The sequence below is a fragment of the Carassius auratus genome, chromosome 9, assembly GCF_003368295.1.
Source record: "Carassius auratus strain Wakin chromosome 9, ASM336829v1, whole genome shotgun sequence".
Taxonomy (NCBI): domain Eukaryota; kingdom Metazoa; phylum Chordata; class Actinopteri; order Cypriniformes; family Cyprinidae; genus Carassius; species Carassius auratus.
This window is the reverse complement of record NC_039251.1, coordinates 36,333,604-36,350,337: the sequence shown is the minus strand read 5'-3', so window position 1 is coordinate 36,350,337 and position 16,734 is coordinate 36,333,604. Positions and strand designations below refer to the sequence as shown.

At 37.3% G+C, this 16,734-nt stretch overlaps 1 protein-coding gene across 8 annotated transcripts in view; it reads left to right on the top strand.

The window, feature by feature from the left end:
- The window catches only part of LOC113109159 (formin-like protein 2), a 66,170-nt gene that overhangs the window by 27,706 nt on the left and 21,730 nt on the right, over positions 1–16,734 (top strand). For all 8 annotated transcript variants that reach the window (XM_026272745.1, XM_026272748.1, XM_026272751.1 and 5 more), the window contains exons 4-8: positions 5,258–5,334; positions 6,747–6,830; positions 7,818–7,973; positions 15,675–15,783; positions 16,490–16,566. In XM_026272745.1, coding sequence (XP_026128530.1) covers positions 5,258–5,334; positions 6,747–6,830; positions 7,818–7,973; positions 15,675–15,783; positions 16,490–16,566 — 503 coding nt within the window. The remainder of the gene's footprint in view (positions 1–5,257; positions 5,335–6,746; positions 6,831–7,817; positions 7,974–15,674; positions 15,784–16,489; positions 16,567–16,734) is intronic.

Below are 16,734 nucleotides of genomic sequence, written 5' to 3'. Positions count from 1 at the left end.
TCTCTTTACATGCAATATTTTAGACAATCGATGAACAAACTCTGGGCTGTCTTTGGCCTTGCAACCAGAGGTTGAGACCAGTCGTATTTTGTACTTTTAGCTGTGTGTACCTTCAAATCACACATAAGAAATGAGTGGAGATTCATTTGCAGCAAAATCTTTCTGATCTTAACAGTTTGAACAGCTTTTGAGCAGATTTGTAAGTTTGTGATTCTTTGCAAAGATGGTATTAGTGCACAAGAGGGCAAAACTCAAAAAGCATACCTATGTGTAAAAAATTGGTGAAGTTTCCAGGTGAAATTAACTCTAGAGCCAGTGAAAACTTTATACTCGAGTTTCAAATAAGAAAGCCTCAGTTCATTGCACAATACTATGTTATGACCTCAAAACAATTCTAACATACTTTTGAACGTTAGTGTCACATAACACTAACAGGGACGTTTAGGGTTGGGTTTGGTGTAGGGGGTATTTGCAAAACGATAATGCATTAACATTTTAGAGACACTCGCAAGACATTTTAATTCTGAACCTCTGCAATACATACCTGAAGCAACATAATAAAAATGCAGCAATGTCCAATGTATAAAAACATGGCAATGGCTACATATTGAAGCTCATTTTAGGGCCACTCAGTGGACCCTGGGTTGTTAAGAGTTCATGGTAATTTGGCTCAAAAACTTGACTTTAAGTGGGACCTCTGTGACATTATGATAATAAATTATGATTTCACCCTGAAGATAAGTCATAAAAACTTAACTTTAAAAACGAACAAGCTATGAGACAGGATGAGAGGAAAGGTAAGAAGAGGAGTGACAAGGACTTGGAAGAAACGAGGAGAGACCGGAAATGAAGTGAAGACAGATGTGATTAAATATTGAAGGTCAGATATTATTGTGTTTATGTGGTGTGGTATCTGAAGGTGTTCTTGATCTGATCTCGACAGTTGACGTCATGTCCCTAAGCTGACAGAAAGAGAGAACAAGAGAGAAATGAAACAGACACCATGGGATGGGGCATTATTAGGAAATGTGGTGAAAGAGAAAGGGAGGACGAAAGACTTGAGGCACCACGCATAAAAAAAACTGAGGGAAACAGAGAGTCCAAGAAAAAGTAGAGGACTAATATAATGAAAGTGGGAAACAGGCAGGGAGGGAGAGAGAGTTATGGCTGTAAGTTCTGCCAATGGCTCTTTTCTGCAGACGTGAACAATTGTTACTTTGTGTGCGCCGAGAGCTTTACATGCAGTGCATTCCCTGCGCAGCTCTCGGCCAATGGGATCGCAGCAGGAAGAGGGTCGATCCAGAGGGTCCTGAGGAATGTCTGTGCCACTGATACCATTCCAGGATGACATCTCTGGAGAACTGCTGTCTTTTTCCCATTCTCTTTGCCTCTCTCTCTCCACAGCTGGGAATGTTTAAAGTCGAGGTGGGAGCGTGAGCTCTGAAAACACACACTGCACTCCACATGTGCCAAACACACCCACGCTGGGAACAAGAGAGCACACACTCCCCTCCGTTTCTCTGTTCTCACCATTTCTGTTGTGTTTATACGTCTGTCTCTTTCACTTGTCCCTTTCTGTACCAATTAGCATAATATCCATCCTAAATATAATTTATTAGTGTGTAACATATTATAGTATAGTACAATTGTAAGCCAGAAGCGCTCAGGTTGTGCAATTTTTCAAGTGGACTTTTGAACCAGGATGGTCTTGTGATTGACTTTTTAGAAATGCTTGATTTTAGCTGAAAGTATAATGAACTTTAAAACTCAATTTGAAATGGCATTTACTACTTGTGTTATTTAATTAATATGACATATTCTCAAATGTGACTGGATATTCAGTGAGGGGAAATGTAGACCGGGATTTTTTTAAGTAGATGTCTCTACTTCAGTTTGTTTAGGAGAGGTTAAAGTATGGTAACCATACATACGACTTCTTTTTCCTGGATGGGGTTTCTAAGACGTCTGTGTTTTGGCTTTTTTATTTTTTCTACAGATGTGCTCTTTACAGTCCTCATTCATTAAATAATTAGTCATTTTGAAAGTAGTTTACATTGCTTTGACCATTCTCTGTAGTTCCCACCTTCTCGCAAGCCGATTGGTCCATAATGCACAATGCTTGCTCACCATTGGTCAAACTACTGTTCAGTCATTACCTACAGCAGGTATGAAAACAAAAGTAAAACAAAAGCCCTAATACATATTTGGCAGTTTAGTAATCCCGGCCTGGACAGGGGAAAACAGATGTATGGTGATTTCAGTGACGAGAGGCATTAAAAAGACAAACATTTTAGGTTTCAATTTATTTTAAGGTTTCCTTGTTACACATTACATGCACTGTTAATTATTATAATAGCAATACATTATTCATAATTGCATGGATGTATCCCTAATCCAAACCCTAATCCTGACCCTAACCATATAGTAAGTACATGTAGTTAAATAATGTTACTCGGTTCTTATATGTATAATTACACTGCAACAAAACCACCTTAAAATAAAGTGTAACCACTTTTTTTCTTTTAATAGAATAAAACCAGAAACATTTATTTAGAAAGTAAATACGTTATATATTTTTTTTCATCTTGACTTTAATTTGATGGATTTAACTAGATGCTAATTTGTAAACATAAACACTATGTAACAAATGTGCGGGTGTGTGTTATCAAGGTATAATTTTATAGCATGGCTATTATGTTTCAGTATTGGTGTAGGCTATTATTTTGTTACGTACTTAAAAGTATACATTCCTATCACCATCTAAATACATACTTGAAGCATATAGTATATTTATACTTATGCTGTCTGCCTGTCTTTTTCACTGCCATTTCCTCTCTGACACCCTTTTGATGCAATTATTGCAGTGTCTGACATCAGTGAATCAAATTGATTATTAATGCCTGGCCTTCCACTCATCGTCAAGGCTGCCGTCTAATTAGTGTTGCAGAACTGCAGCAGCAGTTTCCAGTTCAGATTTGGCAACGTATCTCATGCAGCTGATGAAAGCAGTGTGTCTCTCTCATTGGACGGTGGTTTCACATGCATTTCACCTGACACGTGATTGGGTCGGCCACAAAACCACTGTAACCATGGCTACAGAGAACAAAACTGGGCCCACAGTTTGGACCCAATACTATTATGAGACTGACTGGAGAAAACAGCCCAGAACACCCATTACTTTGAACACAGAGTGAATGTGACAAATAATGTGTCTGGGTTATTGTTAAATTTACCCAATTTTGTTTTATTTAAGAATCACTTTATCTCTGATTTTTAAATAATAAGTAAAAATGAACGATTAAAATGTAGATACAATAATAATTAAAAATGCTAATTGAGCAATAGCTGGCAAACATAGAGTAGGTTTGAGTTCATGCTGAGATCTTTTGATTGCTGACTTTGGCATCTTTGGAAAATCTGAACACAGTTCGAGACATTGTCGAAATCTCTCCATAAAACTTTAATAAAAAAAGTAAAATTAGTAATTCATGCAGCTCATGTCGAAAACTGAACACCCATCACCATTACTTAGACCACAGCTTGGTAGTAAACACCCAAACAGCCAAAATATGTGCTATTATGTGTTAGTCCAATGCAGAAACTAATTGATAAAGCACTGCAGTTTGTGCACCAATGTATTGCTCTATTCTTTATCATAACTCCAAGTAATAACAACAACGTACATTCACAATTCAACTACACATTGAGCAAACAGATATTGCTGTAAGCTGGTTAGCCAGAGCATGCAACAGGCTGCTGACCTTTAGTCATCGCCGATCAAGTCCGCTAACCACCAGTCCTCACCCAAAATGGTCGCCATCCCAGAGCCTTTTTCAGTGTCCAGACCAGCCTTTTAGTTCGTTCCAGTCCCAGAAACCAGAAATGGATTAGCTCCAGTGTCAGCTCCTGCCCCATAGTCCCCCAGAGTCCCCCAGAGTCCGGACCAGAGTCTAGAGAAAGCTTGCATTCTGGAGATGAGTTCAGAGAGGGCTCCTGTCCCGAGTCTAGCCCAGAAACGGCTTCTGTCCCGGAGTTAAGCCCAGAGAGGGCTTCTGTTGCAGAGTTTGACCTAGATAGGGTATCTGTGCCTGACCAGAGTCCAATGCGAGCTCCCGGCACTGACCAGTTCCCAATAAAGGCTCAGAGTCCAGAGTATCTCCCAGTAAAGTCACCTGCCAATGATCTGAGTCCTAGATACACAGCCAGGAATGCCATTCCCTCTTCAGTTAGATTAAATGTCCTTTCCACGGCCAGGAGGGCCGTTCCCCTCGCTGTAAGACTCAGCTACTCTATCACTGCAGGCGTGCCGTTCTATCTTCTGTTGGATCCAGTTCCCTCGTCTCAGCTAGGAGTGCGTTCCTTCTTCAGTCAAGTCAAGTCACCTTTATTTACAGTCAGATGAAGTCCCCTCGTCACGGCTAGATGTGCCATTCCTTCTTCAGTTTGGTAAAGTCCCCTCGTTACGGCAAGGAGTGCCATTCCTTCTGCTGTGGAGAGTATTTCCCCAGTCAGTACCTGGATGGGAGACCTCCTGGGAAAACTAGGCTGTAAGAGATGTTAAGTGAGACCAGCAGGGGGCGCTCACCCTGTGGTCTGTGTGGGTCCTAGCACCCCAGTGTAGTGACGGGGACACTATACTGTCAACAAGCACCCTCCTTCGTATGAGACGTTAAACTGAGGTCCTGACTCTCTGTGGTCATTAAAAATTCCAGGATGTCTTCGAAAAGAGTAGACGTGTGACCTCGGCATCCTGGCCAAATTGCCCATTGGCCTCCAACCATCATGGCCTCCTATCAATCCCCATATCCGCTGATTGGCTTCATCACTCTGTCTCCTCTCCACCAGTAAGCTGGTGTGTGGTGGGTGTTCTGGCGCACTATGGCTGCCGTCGCATCATCCAGGTGGATGCTGCACACTGGTAATGGATGAGGAGATACCCCCTGACTATGTAAAGCATGTGTGTGTGTGTGTGTGTGTGTCAGTGTTTATATATACATAATAAATATACACAGTACACACACATGTATTATATAAATCACAACTTTTATTTTGGAATTGATTAATCCTTTGACAGCGTCAGTGTAGAGTACATCTATGAGATTACGTTTGTCTTTTTCCCATTTGCTATTTATTTAATGCTATTGTTATTAGATAATAGCTATGAGAAACAATTGCAAAGAGACTTCTTTCTCATCGTTATTAAGCCTAGTAGATGAAAACTGCTGTAAAGGCTTTTTCTTCTTTCTTTCTTTTGCAGAAGTTCAGGAGGAGAGTGCAGGAGTCGACGCAGGTCCTGCGGGAGCTGGAAATCTCATTACGGACCAATCACATAGGGTGAGTTCATCTGTGTGTATGCATGTTCATTAAATACTGCTGACACTGGACCTGTGATCACTGCTCTGAGTAACACAGACACACTCCAGAAGTCCTCATGTAAGATGCAATGAAGCTGAAATCATGCTTTTTTGTGTGAGGCATTGCATTTAACAGCCAACTGTTCCTAACCTAACTAGGATTGACCGGATGTAGAAAGTCTAATGGAACTTGGCGAGGTTGGAAAACAGGATGATGTGATATTCCAGTACCGATCAGCACACACTCTTTCCTTGCCATCACATAAATGAATGTTATTATAGTTTAATTATTTCAACGGTTGTTCAGAACAGACAAACAATCCCAGAACCCCCTGAGCTGCTTGAAAACCCACAGAGATTTATCTGCCGTATGGTCCTACACTAGATTACATAAATGATCTAGTTAATCTAGATGAGATAAAGCAGTATTATCTGCTCACTAAGGGTTCGAAAAACACAAAACAACCGAATGGTAACTCAAACCCTGTCCCTAGAGTCACATATGTGTTCCTTCTTTCCCCAAACACTGTTTCTCCCATTGGTTCATTATGTTAAAGTTATATTTTAAGGGATAATGTACAATCATCTGATCATTAATACAAAATAAACCCTTTGAAAATAATACAGAGTGCAATATTTGACTTAAATGGAGTATCCCGAGAACCATGCAATGCTAATGTATACAGACTTAACAATGTACTTATGAGACTAGTTGTATATTCTGTAGTTTAATCATAATGTTCAGATAAATGCATTTAGTCACATATGAGTTAAACTGCTCATTAGAAAATCTAAAGAAATAGAGACATAACTCTTTTTTTCTTTCACAAATGTGAGGTTTTCAAGTGTTGGCCTACTTTTCCCTGCTAAGAAAAGGTGCAAACTGGCTTTTGATCATTTCTGGGATCCTCTCGGTCTTTGTCAATGTGATTGTAAGTTTGTTGTGCATGTGTGTGTGTGTGTGTGTGTGTGTGTGTGTGTGTGTGTGTGTGTGTGTGCAGTATTCTGGGATGTCTCTGCCGTGTCTTTGTAGTATCTCTCATTGCTGCTGCTCTGAAGGAGAAATCCAGCTACAGAAACCTTTGCTTTCAATCTCTGAACTGCGTTGAAGCTGTTTTTTAACCTACTGAGACACTGTTCCATGCTGCATTTTTCATGATGTCTGTCTCCGTCTGGAAGTGTGGTCTCTTGATGCTGGGACACACTGTGAGCTCTGTGGAGTCTCCTGCATTATCTAGTCTAACTACTGCATGCTTACTAGTGGTATAATTCGTGATACAGCACTATAATGTAGTAATGATAAAACATCAAAGTAATACAGTAATGCATACACACTTTTGATTGACAGTTTTTTTTAACTCTCTCTCTCTCTCTCTCTCTCTCTCTGTTTAGGTGGGTGCGGGAGTTTCTGAATGAAGAGAATAAGGGTTTGGATGTGTTGGTGGAGTATCTGTCATTTGCACAGTATGCTGTCACGTAAGTCACCCGTGATTGCACTGAACATGAACACAATGAACACAATGGCTCCTTTCACCCAGACCGCTGCTCTGTGTGTGTGTGTGTGTGTGTGTGTGTGTGTGTGTGTGTGTGTGTGTGTGCACAGCCTGTTCACTGAGATCAGGTCAAGCCACAAGATATCATTTACAACCAATAGTATTTTATAACCTGATAATTCATGTTTTAGTGTATTTTTGGGGAAAAGACTGATATCACTCCCCAGTGTACAACACAACATACTATACACACTATAAGATGTGTTAGTGTGTTTAAAAATTCTCTTAACTCATTACTTAATTACTTACTTACTCAATTGTATTGTCCCCCAAAAGGCATTTCTTTGGTACACATGCTCTTACAGTATAGCAACACAACACACATATAAAACATGTTTATTAAATGTACAGTAAAAAGATATGTTATTATATAATTATACATTATTTCAAGATTATCTGATAAAAAATAATCATTTATTTAGAAAAAAAAAAACTATTTTTGTAACAATGTAAGTCTTTACTTTCACTTTTGATCATAATATACAAAAAGACCAATAGTGTAATTAGCCAGTTCAGTATGCATTTATTGATTGATTGATAAAATCATCAACTACACACATTTTCATAAATGAGTTCATGCTATACACATATGTAAACACAACATATAAAGGTGAAAATGTGAAAAAAATATTGCGTTTTACACAAAAAAAAAAATATATATAATGTATATAAAATGTATTATTATTATTGTTTCGCCATAATTTTTAAATTATTGTTTTATTTTATGAAAGTATTAATACATCAAGTCAATTAGGGTTAGGATTAATTTTTGCAGTGCATGTAAGCAAATGTCCCATGACCACAGATAAAGTATAATTCAAAAGGATTTACAACAAAAACAACAACAACAATACAATATAATATTGTTATTTCGGTAAGTCCCGAGCCCCTGCTGTCGTGTGTTTGACAGGTATGACGGTGACAGTTCTGAGAGCAGCACAGAAAACTCTGTGGATAAATCCAAACCCTGGAATCGATCGATTGAAGATCTCCACGGAGGAAACCACCTCTCATCAGCTGTCACAGGCAGCAGCATCTCCAGAGCCAGCAGACATTCAACCATAAGGTGTGAACACACGATGTTTTGTTATTATTACAGCAGAATCATAGCCAACAAGATGCTGATAGTGTCTTATAGTTCAAATCTGAACGTGAAATGGTTTGTCCGACTGCAGAGAGTGTGTACGGACTCCATGTGATTTCTGAAAGGCTCTTTTGTATAGTCATGGGGCCTGTAAGCCCTTAAATGGCTTAGGAAACAGTCAACGTGTGTCTGTCTGTCCGTCTGGCCACTGACTCACAAAACTGGTTTAGACGGTTTTATTCTGATGAAGAATGGACAGCTGACACATCACCACCGCATGAGTATTATTACAGGAGCTTGCCTGTCTGTCATGGAGCAGCCTGATGACGGGACAGAAGTATTTACACGGAGCCTGGGGGGATCTGTTTGAATGGGGTCTATATGTTAAGCCCCTGTAGCTTGAACTGGATTACGGTCGAACCCTCATGCAGTAGTTAGAGGATTCCAGAGTCTAATTTTAGAATTCTGATCAGTCGTTTCTTCTGGGCTCATATCTATTCTGCTAATGTTTGAGACATGCATCTTCAACAGTGTAAGACAAAACAGAGCTAATGCAGTGTGATCTGACTCCCCCCGAATAAGCAAGTTTTATAAAGAAATAAATGTAGGCTTAGTATTTATATATATATTTTTTACTGGCCAAATAGTTCAGTGGTCTTAGAGATAATACTGAAAATAGTGTTCATAATGAAGACCACCCGTTCTACATTTACTGTTCACATAGATGATAATTCTAACTACTTTTAATAATATATATATATATATATATATATATATATATATATATATATATATATATATATATTTTTTTTTTTTTTTTTTTTTTTTTACTTTTAATAATAATTCAATTAATATTTTTTTTTTGTTTTATCTACATGTTTTTTGTATTATTTATTTTTATTTTAGTTTTAGTTATTTCAGTACCTCAAGTTAAACTAAATGGAAATGTTTCAATGGAAACTCAACTAAACTAAAATTATTTATTTAATTATTTTTTACATATAATGTATTTCAAGTAAAAAAATTTTAGGGTTTAAGTTTTAGTTGTTGAATAGTTTTAGTTTAGTGTTAGACTATATACACTGATAACAGTTCAAAATAAACTTTTTTTTGCTTTTTTTTTTTTTTTTTTTGCATCAATAACCCTGCAGTGCGGGCTTACATCTAGCAGAGCTTGGTGTGGATGCCAGTGTAGTTATCATTGTATAGTTATTGATCTAATTATCTTTCTTGATGTGAACGGGCATTCATGAAAACTATACGTGCTTATAATTTGCTTTGGGTGTACAGTTTCATTAATTATGTGTTCCTTTACATGGATAAAACATCCTTTGCTCTGATCATTTTGCTGAAATCTGTCACAGGTTCTGTTAAATTGGTCTGTAATTAATGCAGTTGTCGCTCTGTCTGCAGTTTCCTGTTGTGTGTTCCCGTCTGCAGCACAAGGCATGTTCGTATGGTCCTTTAGATAGAGTCTCCTCTCCCCTCCGTGTCTCTCGTACGTGCTGAACTGTTGAGGCTAGACTAGCTAGTTCAGTAGCTAGCTGTGTACCTGCAGCCTCAGATGTAGTCTGTCAGGCAGAATCACTCATTTTACTTCTCTATCAGATCATGGTGTTGTGCAGTGGATTTATCAGTTCACTTCATCATTTATCAACACAAACTTTACATCCAGTGGTGTGATTGCATTAATCTGGTTCTGCCCACATACAGTAGTTTAGTTTCCGTGCTTTCCCTCAGCTCTTATGTTAATCACATGTTGTATTCAGACATTTAAGAGTCATTCTCAAATTTCCCAATGCCTTCCTGAAGAACACAGACTCATCCACACTGCCCAAAGTGCTCAGAGAAACCAGGGTATGTCTGCTGCATGTAGTGTTTCATTTTAGCTCAGATTTGTAGATTTTTATAGAATTATGTAGAAATAAAATAAAATAGTGTAGAGTTAGAGTTACTGAGTTGACTATTGATACCTACTGTTTATAATATAGCTTCATGTTACAGTAACTCTTCTATGAGTTTTTAGGAGTGGGTGTTCACATATTTGAGTGTTTCGAGTGAGGCTAATGTTAATTTCGGTGTGAGCTAGTTTAAGTTTAAGCCATTTACATTAACAAACAATGCATTATTTTTTTATATTAAAATAAAAAATGTGCAAAGCAATGTAATATGTAACACGTTCATGATAACGTACGGCTGTAAAAATAAATAAATATATATATATATATAAAATGACCACATGTACTGAAGGTTAACAAGAAGGCTTTTTCTACTTGTAGGATATTGTTTAGATCTTAAACAGTTCTCAAGAGTTGTAATACATTATAACTATGGGGAAAATCCATTATAATTGAGATGGGTTTACTGTATACATGGATATACATGGTGTTAATCGTGTCTAGTAGGTAGGTAGTTATTATAATGTTTGTTTGTCATTTCGTTATTTTGTGTTGTTCGAGAGCCGTGCGCACATGAAGACGCTGCTCATAGCATTGAGTTATTCTTGCTGCTTTATAGGCCCTGAACAGTTAAATACACACCCTTGTTTGTGTCCACATACGCCCTCCTTTAGTATCCTTGTAAAGACAGTCATTTAGCTCTTAACTGAAACGAACAGCTGAGAAAGAAAACACATCTGGGTCACACTTTATTTAAAGGTGCAGTAACTACGACTCTGCCTCAATAAACTCTCATTTGATGCTTTGATAGTTAGTAAGGTAGTTGTTAAGCTCATGGGTAGGAATACACATGTAGAATCATATCATGCAGAATATGTGCTTTATAAGTACTATAAACAGCCAGTATTTTAATAACAGGCATGCTAATAAGCAACTAGTTAATAGTGGGAATTTATATTGGACCCGGGCAGTTCTTAAAGTGACAGCAGTCTCAAATTCCTGCTCTCTTTCGTTCATATTAATCAAACAACATATTAATGTCATATTGTTTATAAATAATTTATTATGCTTATTTGACTGTTTGTTAGTCTTCAGTGAGCTTGAGTTTTTATCTATTTATCCATTCATTCATTCATTTGTTTAGGCTAGTACTCTTTTTGTGATATTACTGACAAAATTTTGGTATCAAAAAATTCTATATAACAAAGACCCTATTTAATCCAAAAATAACTATATTGTGATATATATATATATATATATATATATATATATATATATATATATATATATATATATATATATATATATATATATATATAATTACTGTGAAATAAGATTACTCATATCATAATATAAGGTTTTCAGTCTTCAGTTTATAATAATAAAGGAGCACTCATTTGTAGTGATGCGCTTCCAGAGGAAGTCTTTCAAATACTGCAACAGGGTTTGCTTTAAATACACACTTATTGGAAGTAAAGTCACAAGATGAGTCAGGACACAGCACGTGACGAGTGTGATGAATTCACTCGCTAAACTTGTCTTTGTAAATTTATATCCAGTCTTTCAGCTCCTTCATCACAATAGAGACATGATGTCAATATCTACAGTAAGCTGTTTACACAGAGCAAACTCAACCTACAGGAAACTTGCATCTGTAGCATATTATCAGAGATTATACCACTAAAAACACAATTTGGACACTTACAGTACAGTCAAGTCATGTCATGTTTATTTATATAGCACTTTATACAATACAGATTTCTTCAGAGCAGCTTCACAGTAATAATCAGTGTCAATGTCACAAAATTCGCAAGCAACAAAAACTTAATTTTTAACTATACTAGAGTAGCTCTACAGAAGACAAAAGTGGCATTATTGAGCTCAATTTAAATTAATTGTTCAGCAATCTTATTTGATAGTTAAAGGGGGGGGGGGGGTGAAATGCTCGTTTTCACTCAATCTCCTGTTAATCTTGAGTACCTATAGAGTAATACTGCATCCTTCATAACTCCAAAAAGTCTTTAGTTTTATTATATTCATCAGAGAAAGATAGTCTGTACCGATTTTTCCCGGAAAAACACGAGCGTCTGTAGGCGTGACGTGTGGGCGGAGCTAAAGAATCACAAGCGCCAGTAGGCTTTTGCGTTGAGAGCGTTTGGAAGCTGTGACATTACCGTGAGGGAAAGCCCATCATCCAAAACAAACCATGGCTAACAGTCAGATTCAGCCGTTTATTTATGATCCAGAATCAGATCCAGAGGCTGAAATTTAACAAGAGCAGCATCAGCAACGATGTCTCTATGTGGTATGTACTGAAACTGTATATATTTGCTTAGCGGTTTTGGAAAATGACTAAGTTCCACTTTATGTCGTCTTTTTTTTTTTTTTTTTAAGCTGTACATGTGGAAAGTGCAGTTTGATGACAACATCGCATGTTGTTTACTTGATGTGCTTACGCGCTGATAGCTAAGTTAACAACACAGAGATATTTGATGCAGTTTTACTCACCGCATGCGGTTCCAGCACACGATCGTGACTCTTTTTCGTTGGGACTGCATTATCCTTAAGAAATAAACGATACACAAATCCGTCGTCAAACTGGGCCTTGTTTGTAAAACAAGCATCTTCGAAATGCAGGAAACAAACACAAACACTTGCACAACTCCGTTGATGCTCTGTAAAAATAAACTCCATCCACTGGTCCCTTAATGCTGTTTCTCTTTAGGTAATCTGTGCAGGGTTGTCTTGCCCTGGCAACCAAAAACACACTCCTTTTGTGACATTTGGCGACGCTCTCGCTCTGATCAGTGAAGTCTGTTGTGCTCTCAGTGCTCTGCTATACAGGAGCGCGCTCTTCCGGCAGAAGTGCCTCAGGACCCATATAAGGAAATTCCGCTCCATCTAACGTCACACAGAGCCATACTCGAAAAAAACTTTCAGAAACTTGTGACAAACCGGAAGAGGTTTTTTTGGGAACAAAAATACTCCTTCAAACGTACAACTTAATTTTTGAAACTTTGTCCATGTTTAGCATGGGAATCCAACTCTTTAACAGTGTAAAAACTCAGTATGCATGAAATAGCATTTCACCCCCCCCCCCCTTTAAATACAGTTAAATCCACATATTATATACGTTCTAAATCCCAAATGTATAAAAAAAAACTAAATTTGTAACTGTAGGTTCTTTAGAGTTATTTATTTATTTCAAACTGACAGACGAGACCAAATGATTTTCTGTTCTCTTATCATAAACCACGTACCTTGGAGCGTCAACTTTTGCTTCTGTAGAGGACGTGTTTAAGCGTGTGTTTATGAAACCCCCTGACAGATACGAGGCTCTGGATGAGCACAGTCAGACATCCAGAAATACAGCGTGATAAAGACATTACACTCTCTGCAAGAGCTGCTTGTGATGATCTGGACAAAAGAGATTAGAAGGTGCAGTTACAACTGACATGTAAGCAGACCGTAACTTTGTAAAGACATTCACACATTATCATTCCCGCTCACGTCAGAGCTGAAAGACGAACCACATCACAGCAATAACACAGCTGTGAAATCCTAGCAGTCAGTGCAGGCTAAGGGTGTGTGATGTTGACCAAAAAATGATATCAGGATATTTTAAAGGATTTTGTTGAGAACGATAATTAGGTATGTCACTGTATTGTTTCTGTATTAGCTGGGTAACACTTTAGTATAGGGTCCAATTGAGGCAAAAGTCATAGTTATGGTTAGTTAATAGTAAGAATTGGACCCTAAAATAAAGTGTGACTGATTTTTGCCTCTTATTTTATGTCAGATTCTTACATTTAATCAATGAATTGAATTGGAGTAAGACATAACTGTTACCAATCAAATGAAATCAGTATCCTTTGTGTAATGCAAAAGCAGTATTTAGAAGTATTTAAACTGCAATTACAATTGCATAAATAATGATAACATTTAAAAAATATATATTTTAAATATGAAACTAAAACCACCAGTTGATGTGAGTTCACTGCATTAATGAGTCATTAATTCAGCTGATTGATTCAAATGTCTTTTTGATTTGGGAACGAAGTAGTTGACTTTCATTATGACTGGATCATGCAAAAATGTGAATTCATTCAGTAATGACACAGTAATGACACGCCACTGTTTGTCGACGCACAACAGCTCTGTCGTGGTTTTGTTTGGAGTGATTTTCTTTGGTGAAAATAGAGCAGAAACTCACTATATTTATTTAATTTTATTGAACTGATGAACAAAATAAATATCAAATTATCAATCATGCTGATATTGGGGAAAACTGCACACTTGCACACTTGTGTTTACGGCATTGCTTCACTGTGTCATACATTATACAATCAATACGTGAACCATGTTTTATGAAATGTAGTCTGCCAGGTTACATCACAGTGAAAGTGGAAGTGTTCTTGTTTGTTTTCTGCAAAATTGCATGACTTTAGGCTTCCACTTGGTTAAAACAACAATCCCAGTATTATCATAGATATAGATGATGCATATCACACAGCTCTAGTGCAAACCTATGTGTATTACAAGACGTTTCCTCATTGCATTATGTTTGTGTGTGTGTGTGTGTGTTTTCAGAAAATCACGCCAAGCTCGTCTTGTGACAGTCTTGTAAAGAACTGTGTGCCCTTTGTCTTAGTTTGTGTGTGTAAACCTTCTCCAGTCTGTTTGTGAGCCTGTTCAGATTTCTCTGTTTTTCATGTGTGTGTATGTCCTTGTCGATTGGTGAGAGTTAGTGAAATGTGTTTTTGCTTTATACCTATGTTTGTGTGTGTTCTTTGTGTGCATCTGTTGCTGTGCGTCTCTATTCTCGCACATAAAAGCCTTTGGCTCGGGCCCGAAGGCTGGCGTGCATGTCAATGACGCTGCTGTTGTGTTCTGCACAGAGCGCTGTAAGACAATGCAGATCCTCACTGACACTCACAGGAAAAGCTGCTGACAGACCTAAACACACCACTTGTTGCATTTAAAGACCTTGATTCAGTCTTGATTCAGTCTTGTGAGTCTTCATCAGGATATGACTCTAGATTTGAGTTTACAGGAAAATCATGCATGTTTTTCATGCTTTTAATCATTTAAAACATCTTGAGAAGTAGTTAATGTTTAAAATAATAGTTTGCTTTTTAAAATAAAGAACAACCTTTCAAAAGTCTGGGGTCAGTGAGATTCTTATTTTATGCTTTTAAAGAAATTAATATTTTAACTTTTTGAAAGCAAATACATTTATCAAGGTACAGTTTCATATAAATGTTCTTCTTTTGAACTCTGCTGCTGAATATTCATCATTAAGAAAAAATAAAATAAATAAAAATAGAAAATAAATATTTAAACGTGATCGTGTGTGAATTTGACAGTTACTGTTTTTGTTGTATTTTTTTATTATTATTTTTTCATCAGATTAATGTAGTCTCGGTGGACATTTTGATACTTTTCAACAATATTAAAAAAGTCTTACTTACCCCAAACTTTTGATTGACAGGGTGTGTGATAGCTATACCATCATCCTCATGTTGTTCCAAACCTTTATTTTCTTCTGTTGAAAACAAAAGGAGATATTTTGTGGAATGTTCAAACTGCTTCTTTTCTGTGCAGTGAAAGTGAAAGTGAACAGCTCAGACATTCTGCTAAACATCTCCTGTGTTCCACAGAAGAACTAGAGTCAAATGGGATTGGAACAGCACAAGGGTGTCTAAATGATGACGGTATTTTCGTAATGTTGGACGAACCACTGATTTCATCGGTTAATAACCTTCAGTTGTTGTTCTGCTCTCAGGTCTAACACGTTACCCAGCCGGAGGACACTGAAGAATTCCAGATTAGTGTGTAAGAAAGACGACCTTCATGTGTGTATCATGTGCCTACGAGCCATCATGAACTACCAGGTGAAACACACACACACCTTTGGATTTATATTAGCAAAGACCTCTCATAGGGCTTTCCAGATCATAGAGTACAATGCAAAATCAACAAAATGACACCTTTTCGTCAAACTTTATAATTAATTCAACTGCTAAATAATCATAAAAAGCACAAAACTACTTAAAGTTATTATCAGTAAGTCAGTGTGATAAACATGCATGAATTAAATCAATTGTGGGATGTGCTTGGTGTTAAAACGAGTTATTAAATACAGAGATTATGCAGTGTTTTATTGTATATTTGATGTCAAATTAATGTATTAATTTGTGTAATACTGAAGTTCCTGTAGTATTAAATACATTCTCTCTGTCGTACGACTTGTACATTGGTGTCAAATGTAAACTTCCCTCAAATCTCTGTCATTTTGATAGCTAAAATCACACAACTTCTAACACTCACAAAATACCTGTTGACATTATTATAATTAAAGAAAAAAGATCACAAACAGTGAGGATCAGCTGCTTAACATGTTTCAGTTCATTAGTCAAGACATTCTGTGCTTCTATACAGAAAACCCGTACATACACACACAGTCACACACAGTCACACACACACACAGATTCATAAAAAAACAAGCTGTTTGGTCTTTCTCGTGTTTTATGTTCAGATAATAAATCTTGGAGATCCTGCCATGTTTACTAATTAGTCCTCTCTCTGTCTTTCTCTCAGTATGGCTTCAACATGGTCATGTCTCACCCTCATGCTGTGAATGAAATTGCACTAAGTCTGAACAATAAGAATCCCAGGTAACCCAGTGAGCTGGAGTAAATGTGTGTGTGTTTGTGTGTGTCTCTGAAAGAGAGGCTACTTTCCCAGAATCCACCGCTTTAATTCCTCCTCTTTCACAGAGTCATAAATACTGGCAGCTACAACAACAGTCCCCATAATCTCAGTGTGCAGGTTCTTTATGCCAT